General features: G+C 28.5%; 2 protein-coding genes across 2 annotated transcripts; one reads left to right on the top strand and one right to left on the bottom strand.

The window, feature by feature from the left end:
* Positions 1-5,494: 5,494 nt before the first annotated feature.
* Positions 5,495-6,958, bottom strand: LOC107170599 (zinc finger MYM-type protein 1-like). Its single transcript, XM_089215487.1, has 4 exons — positions 6,724-6,958; positions 6,003-6,675; positions 5,660-5,897; positions 5,495-5,578 (listed from the first exon to the last, which is right to left on the bottom strand). The coding sequence occupies exons 1-4, from the start codon at positions 6,956-6,958 to the stop codon at positions 5,495-5,497; spliced, it is 1,230 nt and encodes a 409-aa protein (XP_089071613.1).
* A 7,521-nt stretch (positions 6,959-14,479) lies between these two features.
* On the top strand, positions 14,480-17,069 carry LOC149063016 (zinc finger BED domain-containing protein 5-like). Its single transcript, XM_089215486.1, has 4 exons — positions 14,480-14,578; positions 16,430-16,592; positions 16,690-16,944; positions 16,987-17,069. Exons 2-4 carry the CDS (start codon positions 16,586-16,588, stop codon positions 17,067-17,069), a joined length of 345 nt encoding a protein of 114 aa, XP_089071612.1. The 5' UTR covers positions 14,480-14,578; positions 16,430-16,585.
* The last annotated feature ends 2,749 nt before the right edge of the window (positions 17,070-19,818 follow it).

Raw genomic sequence — 19,818 nt, 5'->3', positions numbered from 1 at the left:
CAAAAAAATTTTTAGATTTCTATATGGGGGAGCCAGCGAAACGGACCTACAAGCGAGCATTACGACATAGAAAAAAGACCATTTTGTAAATACTGAATTGCTTATATTTTAGATAATTAATCACAATATCAAATATCTGATTCCAACAAAACATAGAAAAAACTACCACCTTTCAAACAATGTATTACTTATGAGTCTACGACTATTATTGATTTCGTAGCATTTGAAATACGAACGCACTATTTTAAATACAAAACGACTGGTGTTGCACCCTCTTAAGTAACAGCAGCAAATCTAACTCCATTAAGGTATAATAAATGTATAATAATGTATAATATTGTATAATAATGTATAATAATGTATAATCAATTAGGTTGGTACAATAAATTATAGAAAAATATGTTTTAAACATCTAGCAAATAGTAATCACGCAACTAATTTTATATTATGTTTTAGGATACTGCTTGTGAAGAACAAAAGAAAACTGATTTATCTGTCAATGAAATCAATGACAATTTATTCAATGTATGAAAGTATAATAATATAGTAAATACTATAGTAGTCGTGGTAGGTAGTTGAAATTATTAAAAGAATATTTTTTTTTTATAGGATAAAGTTACAAATTGGTTAAATGCATGTGAACCACAGAATTATAACTCAAGTGACATTATTAATGAGGTGAGATTATATAATTAGAGGTACCTATTTATTGAATTAATCTAATATTTTAAATTAAATTAAATATTTTTAGAACCATGATCTTCCGAATATTAGTGAAAATACTGAGCTTACAGACACTTTATTCTTTTCAAATACTCCTGAAGTAAAAATATGAAAATTGTATTAATTTTTACATTGTTTTAATTATTATTATTTAATATATTTCTAGAATGATCTAGACATCCAAAAAATGGATGCCGAACCTGTACAGACAAATCCAAGTGGTAGAAAAAGAAATAAAATAAATCAAAAGAAAATTAAACAAATACAATTAAACAAAATTCCTCATGAGTGGTTCATTACATGTCCTCACTCTAATAATATATCAAAAAAATGCAATGTATCAATTTTAAAGCCAACTGATATAAGCGCTTTTAAAACAAATTTATCGTCCAAGATAAAACAAGATAAATTCCTCCTTACAATGATGAAAATTAAATGTCCAATAAGAACGGATCGTCGCAAAGGAAACAAAGAAGAAAAAACAGTGATTGTTTATTATTTGCCTACAGAAAAAGGTGACCTTCTTCAAGTATGTTCAATTGCATTTACTGACATTACAAGTATTACAAAGAGGCGTTTAATTATATTATCTTTAAACTTCAAAAAAAGTCATAGCAGCCCCAAAGAAAAAAGAGGAGGATTTAGTATTGCAAGGGTTAATACATTTGATGAAATAACTATATCCATTAAAAACCATATAGAATCTTTTAAGAGTAAAAAGAGTCATTATTGTAGAGAAGATACAGGCCGTAGTTACTTGCAGCCTGGTTTATCTGTGGCAGTTATGTGGAAGCATTGGAAGAAAAAGAGGGAAGTTAGTAATCAATCTACTGCATCTCTAAGTAAATATTATGATGTTTTTTGTTAAAATTTTAATTTGAGTTTTGTACATCCGAGACAAGATGTTTGTTCATTTTGTTCTGAAACTTCAATCAAAATAAAAAATGAAATTGATATTGAGAAAAAAGTTGATTTAGAAGATGTATTATTGGAACACAAAAATAAATCAAAATGTTTTTCTCGAATGATGGCATAAAAATTACCTAATACTGTTCAGGTATGTTTTGACATGATGCAAAATCAACCACTACCTAAACTGAGTGTTACAGATACATTTTATAGCAGGCGAGCATGGGTTTATAACCTTACTTTTGTTATAATGTCAGAAAATGACCAGAGTAAAGACAACTGCTACTTATATACAAGGTGAAAGTGGTCGTGGACCAAATGAGATTGGATCAGCTTTGATACACTTTTTGGAAATTCTTGAAGAACGGTATAAAACAAAGTCAAGACCACCCACGATACTCAACCTTTATTCTGACTCATGCTCTGGTCAAAATAAAAATAAATTTATAATGGGTTTATTATTGTATTATATGAATTGTAAAGATACAATATTCAATAAAATCAAACACATTTTTCCTGTCAGAGGACACAGTTATATGGCTGCAGATCAAGTATTTGGAAGGATAGAAAAATTTCTTCGCAAAAAAGAAATAATTGTGTGTCCTACGCAATATCATGATATTTTCAAACAATTTTGTCAGCTAAAAACCTATGAAAATGATTTTTAATTAAGTGTACAATATAAAAGATGCATGTAAGTCCATTATAAATCCAAAAGGATTTAAACTAACTGAACAAAAAATGTTGTTGTACGAAAAAGGCAAGAAAACCATTGGTATTTCACAAAATTATACTGACAATAATTATGTGTATTTCAAAATAATAAAAAAAAATGCAAGAATTGAAACATTGGAAATCCTTAAAAAAACAAACCATGTAAAACCCCCAAAACAAAATGATATAAAAAAATTGATGCGTTTTTTCACAGTACCAAAAACAACTTCATTCTATGAAGACATTTTTAAATTAAATGAATTAGAATCGATTGAAGACTCAGCTATTAACGAAGAAGGTGCTTGCATTTTTTCGGAAGATAAATCTTATTAAAATAAGTAATTTAGTTTATTATTTTATTATGATTGTCATTTTTTTTTTTTTTTTGTAATATGTATACAATAATAAAAAAGGTTGAAGTTTAAAAATAAAAGTGTTTTAATTGGATGCAGTTAATTTATTATATAAAAATTTATTGATAAAGTTAAAATTGTATATATTATCGCATTTAACTACTTATCTATTTATCAGCTTTTAGCATAATATAGATCAATGTAATAATAAATGAGTAGGTACCTACTTTTCACATTTTAAAATTTTAATAAATTACTATTAAAATAACGTTTAATCAAAACGTAATATTTCCAACAATTCTGTCAAAACGTGTTATTTCCGGAAATAACACGTTTTGAAAAAAGTGATTTTTAAATTTTACGAAAAAAACCATTTAAAATGCAAATAAAGATCGATTTTTCTTTACAAATAAATAAAATTCCGTATGTTTCACTCTTAAAAATAAATATAAAACAGTAAAACGCAAAACTTTAAGAGCTATAGATCAAAATATAAAAACCATTTTTATGAAGAACTGTGATTTTGGCAATACCACGTTATGACTTGTCGCCCTTCAATTATTTAATATTATAAAATCGTGAAATCGTACTTTTTTCTCGCTTTAACTGCTTTTATTTTGAGTACCGTTTCGAAAATCAAAAATGACCTCTCTAAAGTACCAGTTCAAGAACATTACCTTTCAGAAAAGATGCTATACTTGATACTTTTGAGCAAGTTTAGAGGGAGAAAAAGTGTTTACAGAATAAAAAGGAAAAATAAATAAATATATAATACAAACATTGGAAAAAAAGCGGCCCGCTGCACTTCAGTGGTGGGGGGGGGGGAGGGCATGGCCCCTCCCGGCCACCCTTGTTTCTTACAGTCAAATAAGTACTAAATGTATGAATCTCTAATACCTATAATATATTATATTATATAGCAATATATATTGTATTTGGTAATCGGGTAGGCAATAAACACACAATTAAACGTTAGCAATAGATTTTTAGGATTAAGGTAGGCAACTTTGTATATTTGTATACAAATTGACGATAAGCAATAGATTTTGGGAACCCTTGAATTCTCTTATCAAATATTGCTAGCGGACCTTACACGAATCATAGATGATATATACATGGATAGGACATCCCTATACCTATTATACACGGTATGCTGTGAGCGAAGAGTCTACTCGTTACCAAATTGGTTATATGCGGTTACAGATATTGGTTTATGATAAATAACATTTTTATCAATCTGATTTGTGCTAATTTTTAAATCAATACAATTATTAATTTCATTTTAATTCATTATTTATTTATTTATTAATATTATTTATTTAAAATGGTGTACAAATGTTTATATTTCGGTTCCAGTTCAAAAAATAATGACGAACATGCCTCTTGTTGCAACATTGCCGAACATTGTCTTTTCATTCGTTAGAATAAATTTTATCGAATTAATATAAATTTTTAGATATTCTATAATTATTATTTTTTTTTTTTTAAATTCAAGATTCCCAAAAGATCAAAGACGATATTTATGGCTAGATTCTTTAGGCTGAGTAACGCAGGAAAGTGGGACAAAATATGTTCTAAGCATTTTAATTCTCAACATTTTATGTTGGGTGTTTCAAAAAATACATTATTGAGCGACGCAGTACCTATGCCAACTGATTATAAGAATAGTGATATACATATACTTGGACATCAGAATGTTTCACGAAATAAAAAAAATGAATGAACAATCAAAAATTAGATTCACCAAATTAATTTTATTTAAACACCAATAATGTACCCAATTGTTTTCATTTATTATTATCATTTTTACACTAAACATATCTTTTTATAGTATTGGTATGTGGTATTTTTTTACCATTGAGTTATTTAATATTTCTTTGACCAATTAAATGTAAACTAGGTATCGAAAATGTTATAACTTAAAGCAACTTAATACAAAGTACAAATAATAAATAATATCACTTTCCAGATTTTTCCCTTCGATGTGCGCTAAAATTTGCGTTTTCGTTATCAACTATGGTTGACACCACACCTTTATTAAATTAACCATTTTGGTAACTAGTATGCTCTTCGATCACACTTGAATACATGGTATGTCCTATCCATGTATATACAGGGTGATTTTTTTTTATCATGAACCACTCATTATTTCAAAAAAATATCAATGTTTTAGATTCTGAACGAAGTGATGAATGTATTGATTTTACAATGATGTTTTTTTTTTTTGTGTGTGTGTGTGTATCTGTGTACAGCATAACTAGTCGAAATAATGCTTCGATTTCAAACTTTGGGGGTGGTTTCCGATGTAAAATTGAATATCCTTGTTCAAAATAACAACACCGTAGTACCTATTAATATTTATAAAAATTCTGTTTTAAACATAATGTGTAATGTTGTAAGAATTTAGCATACTAGGTACCTTATAAAAAATAAACATTTAGAAATTTCAAACTTTAAATTTTAATATGACATTTTGATATTTAGTCGAATAATAATTAAATTTTTAATTTATAGAATTAAGTATACAGTATAATATAATTTATACTATAAAGAAAATAGTAAACATTTTAATTAAATATAATTTATAACATTTTTTTAACAGAAGCTTTTTTAACATATCTTGTGTAGAAAAAAATCATAAATATAAGCGTTTAATTTATAAAATTTAAGTAGGTATGTATACTTTAAACACAATACATAAATAAAAATTAATTGAAAACATAATACATAAATAACAACTAATTGAAAACAAATGATAGTTTACATAATTATAATATAATACCTACTTGGTATTATTATTTAAACAATAATTCTTTTAGTAGAACTGAAGAGGTAAAAGCATATTTGTTCACAATTTCTTCTGGATTTAAAACTATATCCTTTACACATGACAATAACATGAGACTTTCAAGTCTATTTTGACTCATGGTGGATCTAAGTCGAGTTTTAATTATTTTTACCTTCGAGAACGATCTCTCACTTGCAGCAGATGTTGTAGGAATAGTGCATAAATATTTATATAATAAAAAAAGGTTTGGGAATGCTGCAACTAAATTATAAGAACAAAGCATTTTAAGTATCTCGGTTGCTGATAATTTTTTTCTAATTACTTCTTCATCATCCATTTCATCTGGAGAGTCAGAATCAGGGGTATTTTCATTTTCACTTTCGATGATAAGTTCATTATTTGTGCGAATACTGGATAAATCCATACCATTATACAATTTTATAAAACTACTTGCAAATATAGAATATTCCATTTTCAAATTATCAAGACTTAGACTAGGAATCCAATTTTTTAACGCAATGAAATGATCGTCGGAAATTTCTGTTCCCTCGCTAGTTGACTTTAATCGATCAAAAGTTAATAATGACAAGTTAGACAATATACCTCGAGCACCTTCAAATCTACTTATAATAGAAGTGTTTACTTGATCCCATACTACATAAAAAACTTCAATTTTAAATTGGTCATAAGAATTTGTCATTACTTCATCAGAAACAACTTCTCCAGGCAACAGCTTCCTACGGCGGCTACGTATATTTGGCAAATCACATTCAACTAATCCAATTTCATTAACAAATGATTTTGTTTTTGTAATTAAATCATTAAAACTCTGTTCATTTCTTAAATCAAATAATTTTTTAGCACAAACATCTACCATAGTGATTGCTTGAATGAAATCAATAGATGAAGATTGCAAATAAATTGATAATGGAGTAGTATGAGAAAATATATTTTCCATTAAAAATAAATTCAAAATAAACTTGAATGAAGTCATTATTCTGTAAAGATTTGAAGCAGTTGAAGAGGTTTCTCTATCTGTTGAGTTAATTAACTCTTCCAAGGTCTTTATAAATGCCAAGTACTTTTTATTTATTACTGATAATGCACGGCCATGCGAAGTCCAACGAGTGGTAGAGAAGTTCTTTATTCCACATGGTGTTTCTGAAGGATAGCATTTAGTTTGTTGCTCTAAGAATAAGGCTGTTCATTTTCTTGCTCTCATATATGTAATCAAACTTTGAACTTCTCCAAAGAAATTTCTAACACTTGAACATTTATCACATGTATCGACAACAACCAAGTTCAGCACATGTGCAAAACACCAAACGTAAATAGCATTTGGATTTTTTTCTTGGACATATGATCGAACACTAGAATATTGTCCCTGCATTGATGCAGCTCCATCATAAGATTGAGCACATAGTTTTGTTTCCCAATACCTAAGATAAAGGTACCTATCTATCTCATACATTTATAGTACTATTGGTTTTTCACATTTTATCTGTTCTCCGTTGAGTTAACATCTCACAGAGTTACTTTTAAATATATTACTTTTCTGTTAAATATAAATACTACAATGTTCTACTCTATACCTGAAAAAATGGATATGTGGTCATGCTTCATCGAATGTGGAAAAAATAAAAGGAAGGCCGCTTTATTGTACAGCCAACGATTTGGGCTTGAGAGGCAAGTTCCAAATTCTAGTATTTTTTCAAGATTGGAAAAAAACTTAAAATCTACTGGAAGTTTCAATAAAAATAAAAATAGGAAATGTACTAAAACTACGGAAGAATATTCCCAAATTGTATTGCAAAAATTAGAAGAAAATCCTAATACATCTTTAAGAATAGTATCGAGTAAGTTGACACATATACATTTATATATTTGAGCTTGAGGTCTTCTCTGGCACAGTAAATTCTCAAACACTTATTGCCTGGTTTCCATATTATGATCAAATGTGTACTCCAGTTAATTTTAGTATGAGCCCTACTAATTATGTTTCATTTTAAATAGTAAAACTTACTTGCATTAAAGACTCCAACTGAACAACAATGGACAAATAGCCTTCTTTATAAAATTCTGATTCGGAAATTCGGAAATTCATCCATCTTACTCATGTTTTTTAATGAAAAAAAATTGTATTTAACAGAAAAGTAATATATGTATTTAAAAGTAACTCTGTGAGATGTTAACTCAACGGAGAACAGATAAAATGTGAAAAACCAATAGTACTATAAATGTATGAGATAGATAGGTACCTTTATCTTTTTTATGTGTGTGAAACATGTCATATTCATCATTAAATCAATTATGTTTTATATTGATATGTAGGTATACATATAGGTATGTAACTTAGATAACTAAAATTAAATAAATTTGGAAAACCCAATGCTTTATGTTAAGAAGATATTATGTTGTATATTTTGTTAATTTATTTAAGTTTATTATTTGTTAATTATACATAATACATATGTGTTTATTTAATATAATTTATATTTCTATATCAGATTGACGAGTAAATTACAAAATAAATATTTTTTAAAAACAGTATGGTGTATCTTAATTTCTATAGTAAATGATTATACTAAACAGATAACATATATTCATTTTAAAACAAAGTAAATCAACAATTTCTATGTATTTAGAAAAATAATTTATAAATATGCAGATAAAAATGTATTATTTATGTACTTGGATTCAAGATTTAGAGCCAAGACTAAAGTAGTTAAAGGTCTATTCACACATTCCTTTTTTTTTTTTTTTAAGTTATATAATATGTTTACAAAGCTCCTGTCATTTAAGGTTTTCATTTCATTAAAAATAAATAATTACAAATCAATCTGTGTATACTAAAAAAAAAAAAAAATAGAATAGGTAAGTCATTTTGATTACATGTTTTGTGCATTGAGGAAGTGAGTCAATCTGATGCGAGGCTATAGGCCCAGGGCCTGTTGTTCATAGTGCCTACCCGACTTTCCATTTATAAATATTAAATATTCAGGGATATTTTTTTTATATAGTGTATAATTTGCATTTCATATTACAAATAACTTGTGTAGTTGTGTGTGAATAGACAAATAATGGACATTAATTCATTACTAAATTATCTAAGGAAATAAACACATTAGTTATCAATAATTTTACTAGAGTATGAACAAATTTCCGTAGTGCAAGTTATTGCAGGATTTGGGTAAGGTCATAACTAATAAAAAATATTAACACTTAACATGTCCACTACCCTAGATAAATTAATAAAAATTAAATGGACATTAAACATACTTTATATGTATTATCTACTCTAGATTGCAACATATTTTTAGGGCTATGGATGTTTTAAAAAATTATTCAATTTTACACTTATTTTTGAAATTATGTTAATTTTTAATTAATATTTTATGATATAAAAATCTTTTAATATTACGTAAAACTGGCACTACCGTATTCAAAAAAAATTTTCAATTTACCAATTTAGGTTAATAAAAACTCCATAGCCCTAATTATAGAAAATAGTAAATCAATAACTTAACTTAACTTAATTATTTAAACATAAAATTAACAATTAATGTGACAATCAACAAATGTTACAAATATAGAAGTAGTTGCGGTCTTGATGCTGCGCTGTTTTCTTTTTTCATCTGAATGAAACTGAAAAAAAAACATTAAGTTATTTATAGAAATGATTTATTGTATAAAAAAATTGTTTATCCATACTTATTAAGTTATCAGTTGAGATGTACTATGCTGTGACTAACCACAATAACAAATTGTATTTGTTCATCCAATCTTGTTATAAATATTTGAATTAAAAGTTAGTACTACAAATTGCAATTGAAATTTGAAAGAAAACAAAATTAATTTTCTAAAATATAAGCAAAAATTATGATAAATATCAAATTATTTATTTTATAAAAAAAATTCATACTTACATAATAATTTGTTTAGATTGTTTAAAGATTAAAATATAATATGTAAAGAAATATGGATATTTTATTCTTTTATTCCATATTAATTTATAGTCATCGGATACCAGTAGCAAGCAATGTAAATTTGCATTAATTGCTGGTCAAATTAAGCTTTCTAGTCATATAGTTCATTGTATTTTTTGATTAATCATATAAACTCTACTAATTGCCACTGAAATAAAATTAAAATATTTGAACCATGGTTATTATTTGTCAATAATATGTATAAATCATTTAATAAAAAAATAAATAAAATTCTAATATATTAAATTTGGATTGAACTTACCAATAAATTATACAAATAAGGTGTCGGCAAAGTACGAAATCTGATTCCCAAATACCTTATAATATTACTGATTGGAAAGAGGTATATTTTTAATTAAATTCAAATTTGTTAACCAAAATACAACATTAAAACACGATCAAAAAATATAACAGGTATGCATCACGAATTAAGATACGTATTATTATTCGTGGTATGGTATGCATTGGAATAATTGGCTTAACCTTTAAATTTATATTTTAAATAATACACATAACGACATAACATAGTATTTACTTAAAACGTTTTCTTTGGTTAAACAGTCAAAGAATAGTAATTAATTTATAATTAATATTCCATACTTGATAATGGAAAACTAACATTAACGAATAACGATTAACCACATGTTTTCAGAAACGGTTTACCGACATTTATTATCGTCTATCTACTAATACGTGATAAGATCGTATACCAGGAATCAGTAACCAGTGATATATTTTGTAACCATGATGGTAAAGTGTAAAATGTTAAAATGTTATTTTTATACTTTATAGCTGATACAGCTGCGCTTCTGCTGGCTAGTCGTTCACCGACACTTGGCGTTCGGGTGGGAGTGATGATAAGACACCTTTTATTTTTTTTTTTTTTTTTTTTTATTGGTATTGTTTATCTATCTTGTTATTATCGATAATGACCGTTATGGGTATTGTTAAATTGAGATAAAATTTCATTTTGACTTCTGGTTTTTACTGTTGGGTTTGTAAAATTGCCCAGTAGCAGCAAATTGAACGAATATTTAAGCATTAATAAGTCGCAAACTAATTACTCAAATAAAATTCTGTAAACGTTAAAATTATTTTTTTCAGTATGTTTATAGATTTTCGTTATTAAAAATAGGTATTACCATTTGAAAATCTAAAGTTGATAGTGTTTTATCTAATAAGGGAGGTAGTTAAAATTATGAAAATTGTAACACAGTGTAAAATAGTAAAACCTAGAAAGTTTAAAAAAAAAATTATTTTAAAATTCCTAATACTTACCGAGATATTAACTGGTTCATGATAAAAAAATCACCCTGTATATTATATTTAATGCAAATATCACAAAAAACATTGAACATTCCTAATCCTGTGGAATCATGAGCTACTTTCATAGCAGTAAGCCTCTCTTCAGTTCGACCTTCTTCATTAATAAAACGCAGGACTAGTGAAAATTGCTCTAATCAATATTTCCAAATCATCAATTACTTTATTTTCATAAATCACATTATCTTTAAAATATGAATAATAAGGATTAATTAACTTAAATAATTGGAAACAAGTGTAGTTTAAAAAATGAAAACATTACTAACAGATTAAATGATGATTGATTAACTCTAACTATTAAATTAAATATCTGCTATCAATATCATTTCACTAAATTTGGTCTATCATAATAGTATTGTTATAGAAAATAGAGATAATTTTATGATTGTTAAAGAAAAACAAAATTGAATGAATTTTGCTTTAAATTTCAGAATTTTCCACCCTTTTTTTTATCAAAAATATCTATGTAAAATTAAAATGACCTTATTTCCAATAAGACCAAAATGTATTTTAAAAGGAATCATTATTATCTTGTTAATTCACTAATTATTACAATGTATCTTTAAATTGCCTATTGGCGTTAATTAATAATCAAATGATCAATTTATTTGGTAATTACTTACAAGCTGGTAGAGGGCATTGCTCATCTGCCTCATCTGATGTACCAGGTATCGATATTTCCAAATCATCAATTACTTTATTTTCATAAATCACATTTTCTTTAAAATATGAATAATAAGGATTAATTAACTTAAATAATTGGAAACAAGTGTAGTTTAAAAAATGAAAACATTACTAACAGATTAAATGATGATTGATAATCTCCACATACCTGGGGTTAGTATATTTTTTTTTCCATTTAAAATTATATCATCAAAGTCAAATATTATAGGGTATTTTCCGATCATGAATTCATCAGTTTTACTTATATGATATATTCCAAATGGATTAACACCTTTAGCTTCATTTGGTAAAGTTAGTAAATATTTTTGCGCTTTTTCACCTAATATTATTATACTTTTAGGCATAGGAGATTTATTTGTTGTTATTCGTGGAGAACTTTTAGGTGTTTTCATATTATCTTGATCTTCTGTTAGTCGTAATAATTCTGGATTACGAGGTTTATAAGGAGTAGGTATTATCATCTTTTGAATATCATTATCGGTTTTAATAGCAACCTCTTTAACATCATTAACAGATGATTCAACATTTGATAAGGATTTAATATTGGTTCATAATGTTTTACTTTTTCTTCTGATGTATATTTATCGTTTAAAACTGTTTTTCTATAGTTATTTTGTAAATTTTTTTTAAGATTAATTATTTTATGTACCTCTGCTGGTTGTTTTTTATTTATTTTTTTTATCTTAATTTCATCTTCATCTTCATCTTTTTCTATAACATTTAACTTTTTTTCAGAATGTTCTAATTCTGATTTTTTAAATCTATTTTCTAAATTTTGTTTAACACGAATTAATTGCTTTATTTTTTCTGTTTTGTTTTCTAAATGGGTTTCTTTCTTAAAAATGTTTTGTGTTTCTGATAGTTCTGTTGGTGGTTCTGCAAATACAACTTTTTTAATTTTTTTTTTTTTTATAATATCATTTAAATGCTTTCTTGATTGATTAACATTCATTTATTGTATAAAAAAATATTAATTTTCCAAATTTATTAATTTTTCAAGTTTATAGTAGAAACGATTATTGATTAGATCGATTGTTATAAAACCATATTTATTTTTCCAACAACTTGCACATAAAGATTTAAAATCATTAAAAGAAATAGTATTACTTAAAAAATCCTCCCAAATTTTTTTAGTATAATGAGTTGATTTAAAAAGAAATAAAATAGATAAATTATTTCTTATATTTTGTAAATTTTCAGTAGTATAACATTGTGTTAAATAAATAACTGAAATATTTTTTGGTCTTGATCTTCTAAACATCTCATAAACTGAAACTGGGTAAACGCTTCTGTTTTTCTGCAATATACAAATCGATCAAATTTTGTATTTGCTTGAGACGGGAGAAGTCAATGTTCGTCAAACTAAAGTAATTGTCGTTTATATGCAACGTAATTATACTATGCTTAGCATTGATTGAATATGAAAAGTTATCAGTTATTTTTACCCGTCTACATCTGGTATGTAAATTATTAATAATTGAATTGTAATTAGATTCAGACATTAGTGTAAACCATTCTTCTAAACTTAATGTAATAATTTTCTTTGAAAGTTTACATTCCAATAGCAAAATAATTGAAATCTGATTATTAACTAATAACCCAACTGTAATATTTTTCTTGCTAAACGCACGGATGTCAAAAGTAGACTTACAAACAATTATTGGTGAACTCATAGTTAAAAATATTTTTAATACTATAAATAACAATATATAGTGAAATATAACCGCTAGAAGTCATACGTTGAACTGAGAGTTTTTTTCTTTTGTAAACATATTATATACTAAACCCTTAGATAAAAATGCAAAAATATGTGTAAAAATTGTTTATTAGGTCATACATTATGTATTATTATAAACATGATTTAACAAATGGTATCGTGTGAATCGGTTCCACAATTACAAATAACTTCGATTTTACAATAATTACTTAACACTTTTGTACATACTGATTTCCCTTCATTAATAATACAAATAAACATTTTGGCGAAAAGCGAGTATGTTCAATGAAACAATCGTCAAAAATTTCAAAACTATGTAGAATTATCCCACACCAGTGACTGCATCATCGAGGTTTAAATAATGGAAGCCACACTGGGCCAATTTGTATTTGTTCTGACCGTATTCGGTGGAAATGTTTTGAACGTTGTTAACCTTGAAGAAAATGTAGTGGATTCTGGATAAGCTGGTGTTGTGTTGAATTGAATTAGGTCAACCAATGATTGGATATCGTTAGTACATTTTTGGAAATTCATTTTTAAAAATTATTAACTTTAAAAAATAAATTTAAATAAATTACTAGAAAATTAGGACTACAAAACACAACTTGTTCAAACAGTTAAATGTCAGTAACTGAATATAAAAAAACAAAAACAAAACAAAAAACACATACAGTGTAACCAACATTTAAAAAATTGTAATACCCTGAAAGTGTTGACTGTGCACGAACAAATAAAGTTATCATGAAAAATTAATTAATACACATTTTCTCCTGGTGCACCATAGTCTGTTCACAATCGATACAAACAAAAAGCACCAAGTAGTGGTCAATGAAAAGTTGTGGATAAACGTTTTAAAATCTCCCTGTAAATGAAAAAAACTGGGATAGAACATACATATACTACCTACTGTCATGAATATCTGTCACTATAAATACATATTAAGGAATGGTGACCAGATTTATAAAATACAAAAAGTACGTATACAATATTATCTTTTATACATATATTACATTAATGAAACATTTATGAAACAATATAAAAAACAAATTAAACTACATTATTTTGAAACATAAATCATAAAATATCAGCTATCGTAGATTTTTAATTTTCTTAAAAATAAAAAATAAAAGAAACCTATAATATCGTTTGAAATTATTATTAGTCATACTTTACTACTTCAAATTTTTTTTCTATACCACGCTGACAATATTTTTTGAATTTACGAATTTTTTTTATTTTCACCCAGGGAAAAATCAATTTTCCGGGAAATCTACCAGAGCAGAAATTATAAAAAGCTGGTCAGGAATTCATAGGAATTGAGTACTAATTATTGGTACAAAGAAAATTGCAAAATTCAAATTTGGGATGATGGCGGGGTGATGTAAGTGTACGGTTTATCGTTTCACAATAAACACTATTCGATTGATTATATTGCGTATTGTATTATTTCATAATTAAATATACACCAATCTGGCACGAAGATTTCGGTGATTCCAGGTATATATATTATTATAACGCATATAAGGAAAAAATCCAACTCGTTAACATGACACAAACAGTTCCGACATCAATGGGCTCATCGGCGCCCATAACAACCATTTAGTCACAAGTTATCGGAACTCCGGGAGTTTTCGAATAAAAGACGGATGTCAAAATATATTTCGCTTGACTAAAAAACTTTATGGCCGTCAACGTTATCAAGGTGGGTAGTAAAAAGAGGGCGATTTCACTAACCTTGATTTCAGAGGAAGTGCACAAAATTCTATTCAGCCTGTGTTTACCAGATGCCCTAGATATCAAAAGTTTTGAATCGTTATGAGCCATACAAATGAGAGCGCGACATTATCAGTTCCTTATAGAGTGGGAAATTTTCCTTTACCAATCAGTAAAAGTTTTTCTGCAAAAGGCTCTGCTGATTCATCTCCACTCAAAATAACTCTCATATTAGTTGAAAGCGTCAGTTGTTTAACGTGCCTGCAAATGTAAAATACTTTCAGGCAAGCATTATAAGTTCCTCGTTTGATCACAGGTAAGGTCTGGTGGAAGTCTCCTGATAATAAACTAAAGTACCACCCATAAGTTGAACAATCACTCGAATGTCTCACAAAGTTCGATCGCGGAAGCGCTTCCAGAACTTTTTTGTGGGTCATTGTACATTCGTCCCAAATAATTATCTTGCAAATTTTGAGTAGTTTTCTCTTTCCTGAGTTTTTAGTAATATTCAATATAGGTTGAATCTAAAGTTGCAAGATCCAACGGTAAGTTGAGAGCTGAATGTGCTAGTCTCCCTCCTGGTAAAAGCGTTGCTGCTATTACAAAGGTTGCAATTGCGAGGCGATTGTTATCTTTTCTTATTTCGGCTAAAAATATGTTGACTATTAATGTTTTTTCAGTCCTTCCTGACGCATCAAGAAAAAATCTTCCACCATTTCCATTGGTTAGGACACTACAGTTACACGTATTCTGTTTGGGGTGGTACCTAAATCTTACAAATCTAGGTCTATTCATTTAGCATTAAAAGGAAAAGTTGAAACAGACACTGAACGTTTAGTCAAAAGCAATACTTTAGTTCACGTCAATTACAGTGAATATGCAACTCCAATAGTTCCATCTATATTAAAACCATACGGAACGGTTAGAATTGCGGTGATTTCAAAATACCAATAAATCCGGTATTAAAAGGGACCGAATACTCTCTTTCAAAAATAGAACATTTATATACAAATGTTAGTGGTCCAAAATATTTTTCGAAAATAGATTTAAAAGACGCATACCAACAAATGATTTTAAAAGAATCTGATTGCAAATATACCACTATTAACACACATAAAGGCTTATTTATACACCCGTAACCCTATTGTAATAAAGTCGTCCACAGGGGAGTTCAAAAAAGCTATTGAAACTTCCACAGCAGGTCTTGAGGGCATAGGTATATTCCAAGATGACATTATTGTTGCAGGCTCAACTATCACAGAGCACAATACTCGTTTAGACATAAAGTTGAAAAAGTGCAAATTTATACAAAAGTCAATTGAATATTTGGGTCACAGGTTAGATGAAAATGGGTTTACACACACTAAAAAAACACACAGATGGTAAAAATCAATGCCATAGTCCCAGAAAATAAAACATTGCTAAAATCATTTTTAGCTTTAGTTACGTATTATATAAAATGTATTCCAAACGCTGCAAATATTTTAAAACCATTATCTATTCTTTTACGTAACGGCAGTGAATGGAATTGGACACCAGAATGTAACCAATACATTGAATTGACAAAATTGCACTGCCGTAAAATAAAATACAACAGTTTTTCTCTTTTAGAGATCCCACTGCTGCCACCAAATCATGTGTGCTAACGCCGTATTATCGTTGAAATCAGGAAATAATGATTGGTAAATAAAAAACACTAGTTTAATTACTACACATACACTAATTTATTATTTCTACTCAAACACGATTTAACTTATAACTTAGATTTTCTGTCTACAGTTGAGAAACAATATGACTGGATACGTGATTCCTTTGATGTTGATGCTACAGACACTAACCTGACTACTTTTGAAAAGGAGCAGCTCATTGAAGTCTCTTGTGATCCCTCGATGAAAAACAAATTCTTAAATCCTGGTACTACATTGTTAGATTTTTGGATCTGTGTTGGAAAAGAACAAAAAGAACTGTCTAGCACTGCTGTCAAATTTCTTGTTGGATTTTCCACCACTTATTTATGTGAAAGAGATTTTTCAAGTTTAACTTAATATGTTAAATTTAATAAATTAAATGTTGAAGATGATTTAAGATTGTATTTAACTAAATTAGAACCCAATATTGATAAACTGTGCCAACTGAAACAAGCTCACCTATCTCACTAATTTCTTTTAAAATAAACTCTTATAGTTTTTAAAATTTTTTGTATATTAGTATTTAATAAATTAATCTTAATGAAATAATAATGTACGTAAGTCTTTAAATTTTTTTATATATATTTTAGTTTAGAAACTAAGAAGGAGTACCCAAAAAAATGTATTGATGAAAAGGGGTAAAGTGTTTATAAAAGTTTAAGAATCCCTGGTCTACACTATAGAGGTTCTATCTAACTCGAGTCCATACTCCGACTACAGACACCTAACCGTCCGTGGGAACCACGATTAAAGATAGTATCACAACGACCCATAATAAAGTGTTTCTCAGAGTTTCCTTGTTATCACAACGACTAGCAGAACCGAGTATTGGCGCTCCTCCAAGCGTTGAAATATTGAGCTATAATTGATAATATACTACTGTTTGGACTGCCAGCTATTCACTCAGCATTTGGCTGGGCAGCCACTAGAATAAAGGAAAATGGTGTTCGACTTTGGACGGGATAGGTGACCAATAAATATAAATAATAGCACGTCGTATATAAATGACAATAATATATTATAAGGCACGAAAAATGTGCATATGTTGGCCAGGAAAACGTCTTTTCCCGGGCGCAACTCAAAATAATAATAAACAATAAATATCAAATAATGATAGGGCAATAACGACAATTTACAATAATAATGATGATTTGATTACCGGTCGGCACATGCGCCGCGGTGGAGTGGTGTATCGGCGGCGGCGACTGGAAGCGACTAACGGGGAGCGGTGGCTGTTGGCGGCGGCGAATGACCGATTACGTGATGTGCAACTTACGTAATCACGGCACTGAAATAGCGTCGCACGACGGATACACACACAATAATAATAATGCCGGGGAACGATGTACCGGGTACGAATTATAGCCCGTCGGAATCAGACGACTGCGATGTACCGGCACGAATAAATAAATAATATGTGCGCGAATATCGGCGGCACCCACGCGACGGCGAGTAACGGTCGCGCAACGGACAACCGGTCGACGAAAATCGGTACGACGTCGAGAACGACGACAACGGCGACGAACGGCGCGACAGCGAAATAATACAAATCGCGGAACAATATAATTACGACCAAGTGCGGATAAGTCGCACCCACGAGGTTGTCGCAAAACGGCACCGAATAACGGCCGGACGCGATACCCGCACGGTCCGCTCAAGTCGAGCGTACGAAAAAGACAAGTTTTAGTCGCCGGCGGCGACTTGGCCGAAGCCCGGTGTCCGCGGGCCGCGCGACGCGCTGTCTCGCGGACCGGTTGCCGAATGTTGCGCTGGAAGCGGCGGGAAGTTCAAACAACTACCTTTAATCGTGTCATGAATTTACGTTATAAGAAATAAAATACAGAATAAATTTATATTTTATAATAATTATTATTTAAATAAACCAAATATTTTGTGTTGTTACATTACATAATTTTTATATTTTAATAAATAATAATTATATTTTAACAATATTCATAATAATATATTTTTAATGATTAAATAAAGTATAATATATTATACTTCACTTTCAGTGTAAATTATAATTTAAGTTAACTACCTACGAGTTTTGATAATTTTTTTTTAGTTTTATTTAGTTTTTTATTCATTTGATTTATAATATATGTATACTGTCTCATTCTCATTATGACAAATGTGCTACATATATCTGAGAGAATATCAGTTTGGTGCACATTACATTCAAATGTCAAAGTATTATTTTTACTTAGAAAATCCGACGAAACGTTTCATTAAACACATCAATAGAGCCAGCATGTTTCTCAAAGCTTAACTCTAAACTTCTCAGAATGAGAAATAAATTTTGATTTGGATGTGTTAAATATCCTCTTGACTTTAAATTAACAAGTTCTGCTTCTGGAGATGAACTACTATTTAAATTTTTTAAGCCAGCTATACATAATTCACATTTTGTTTTTTTTTAAGAGTTTTCTAGCTATATATCTGGAAATTATAAAATAAATGATATGTGACTACCACGATTAAAGATAGTATACATTATAAATTATAATGTAGAATAAATACTTTAAACCAAACTTTACACTTAAAATTACGTAGGTACCATATAATCACGATTGTAAAAATCATTGTAAAGATCGTATTTTTAATCGTGTATATAATTTTTTGCATTTTCGCGGGAAAATAAAATGCATAAGATAATGTACGGAATGATGCGTAGTACATAATTTATACCCTATGAGCGCTAGTAAAAGTTTCTAGGGTATCGATGATAATAAAAGAAACTATGAGCAGCATTAAATTGTTTCTTATCAGAGTTCGTTGTGCAACCATTCTATCTTTAATCGTGGTGGGAACTGTACGAATCCTCGTACGATGAATTCGCTGACCAACGCACGTCCCACAGTCACGTAGACCATTAATTAGCGAATTTACATATCGACATATCGTATACAGGGTGCTTAATATATACAGGGTACAACAATACTACTTATCATTTATAGAACTGAAAGTAATGTTAAAGACATAGACAATGAAGGCACCATACAAACAGACAATGATGATGATAAGAGTGTTAACAGTGATGAAGAGTATGGCATGGTAGTCGGAAAGATATCTTTGTTGGTGATATTTTTGATGACAAGGATCAAATTAAAAGGAAACAAGATTGCAAACGCCGCAAAAAAAGATAAAACCAAAGATCCGGATCAACAATTTGAAACTAAGATTCTTTCAATTTTAAATAATCGAAAAAGTGAACCAGATG

This window comes from Diuraphis noxia, unplaced genomic scaffold (assembly GCF_037042655.1).
Source record: "Diuraphis noxia isolate RWA-SAM2 unplaced genomic scaffold, SU_Dnox_SAM2 contig0001, whole genome shotgun sequence".
NCBI classification, from domain to species: Eukaryota; Metazoa; Arthropoda; class Insecta; order Hemiptera; family Aphididae; genus Diuraphis; species Diuraphis noxia.
This window is presented reverse-complemented; position numbering and strand designations above follow the sequence as displayed.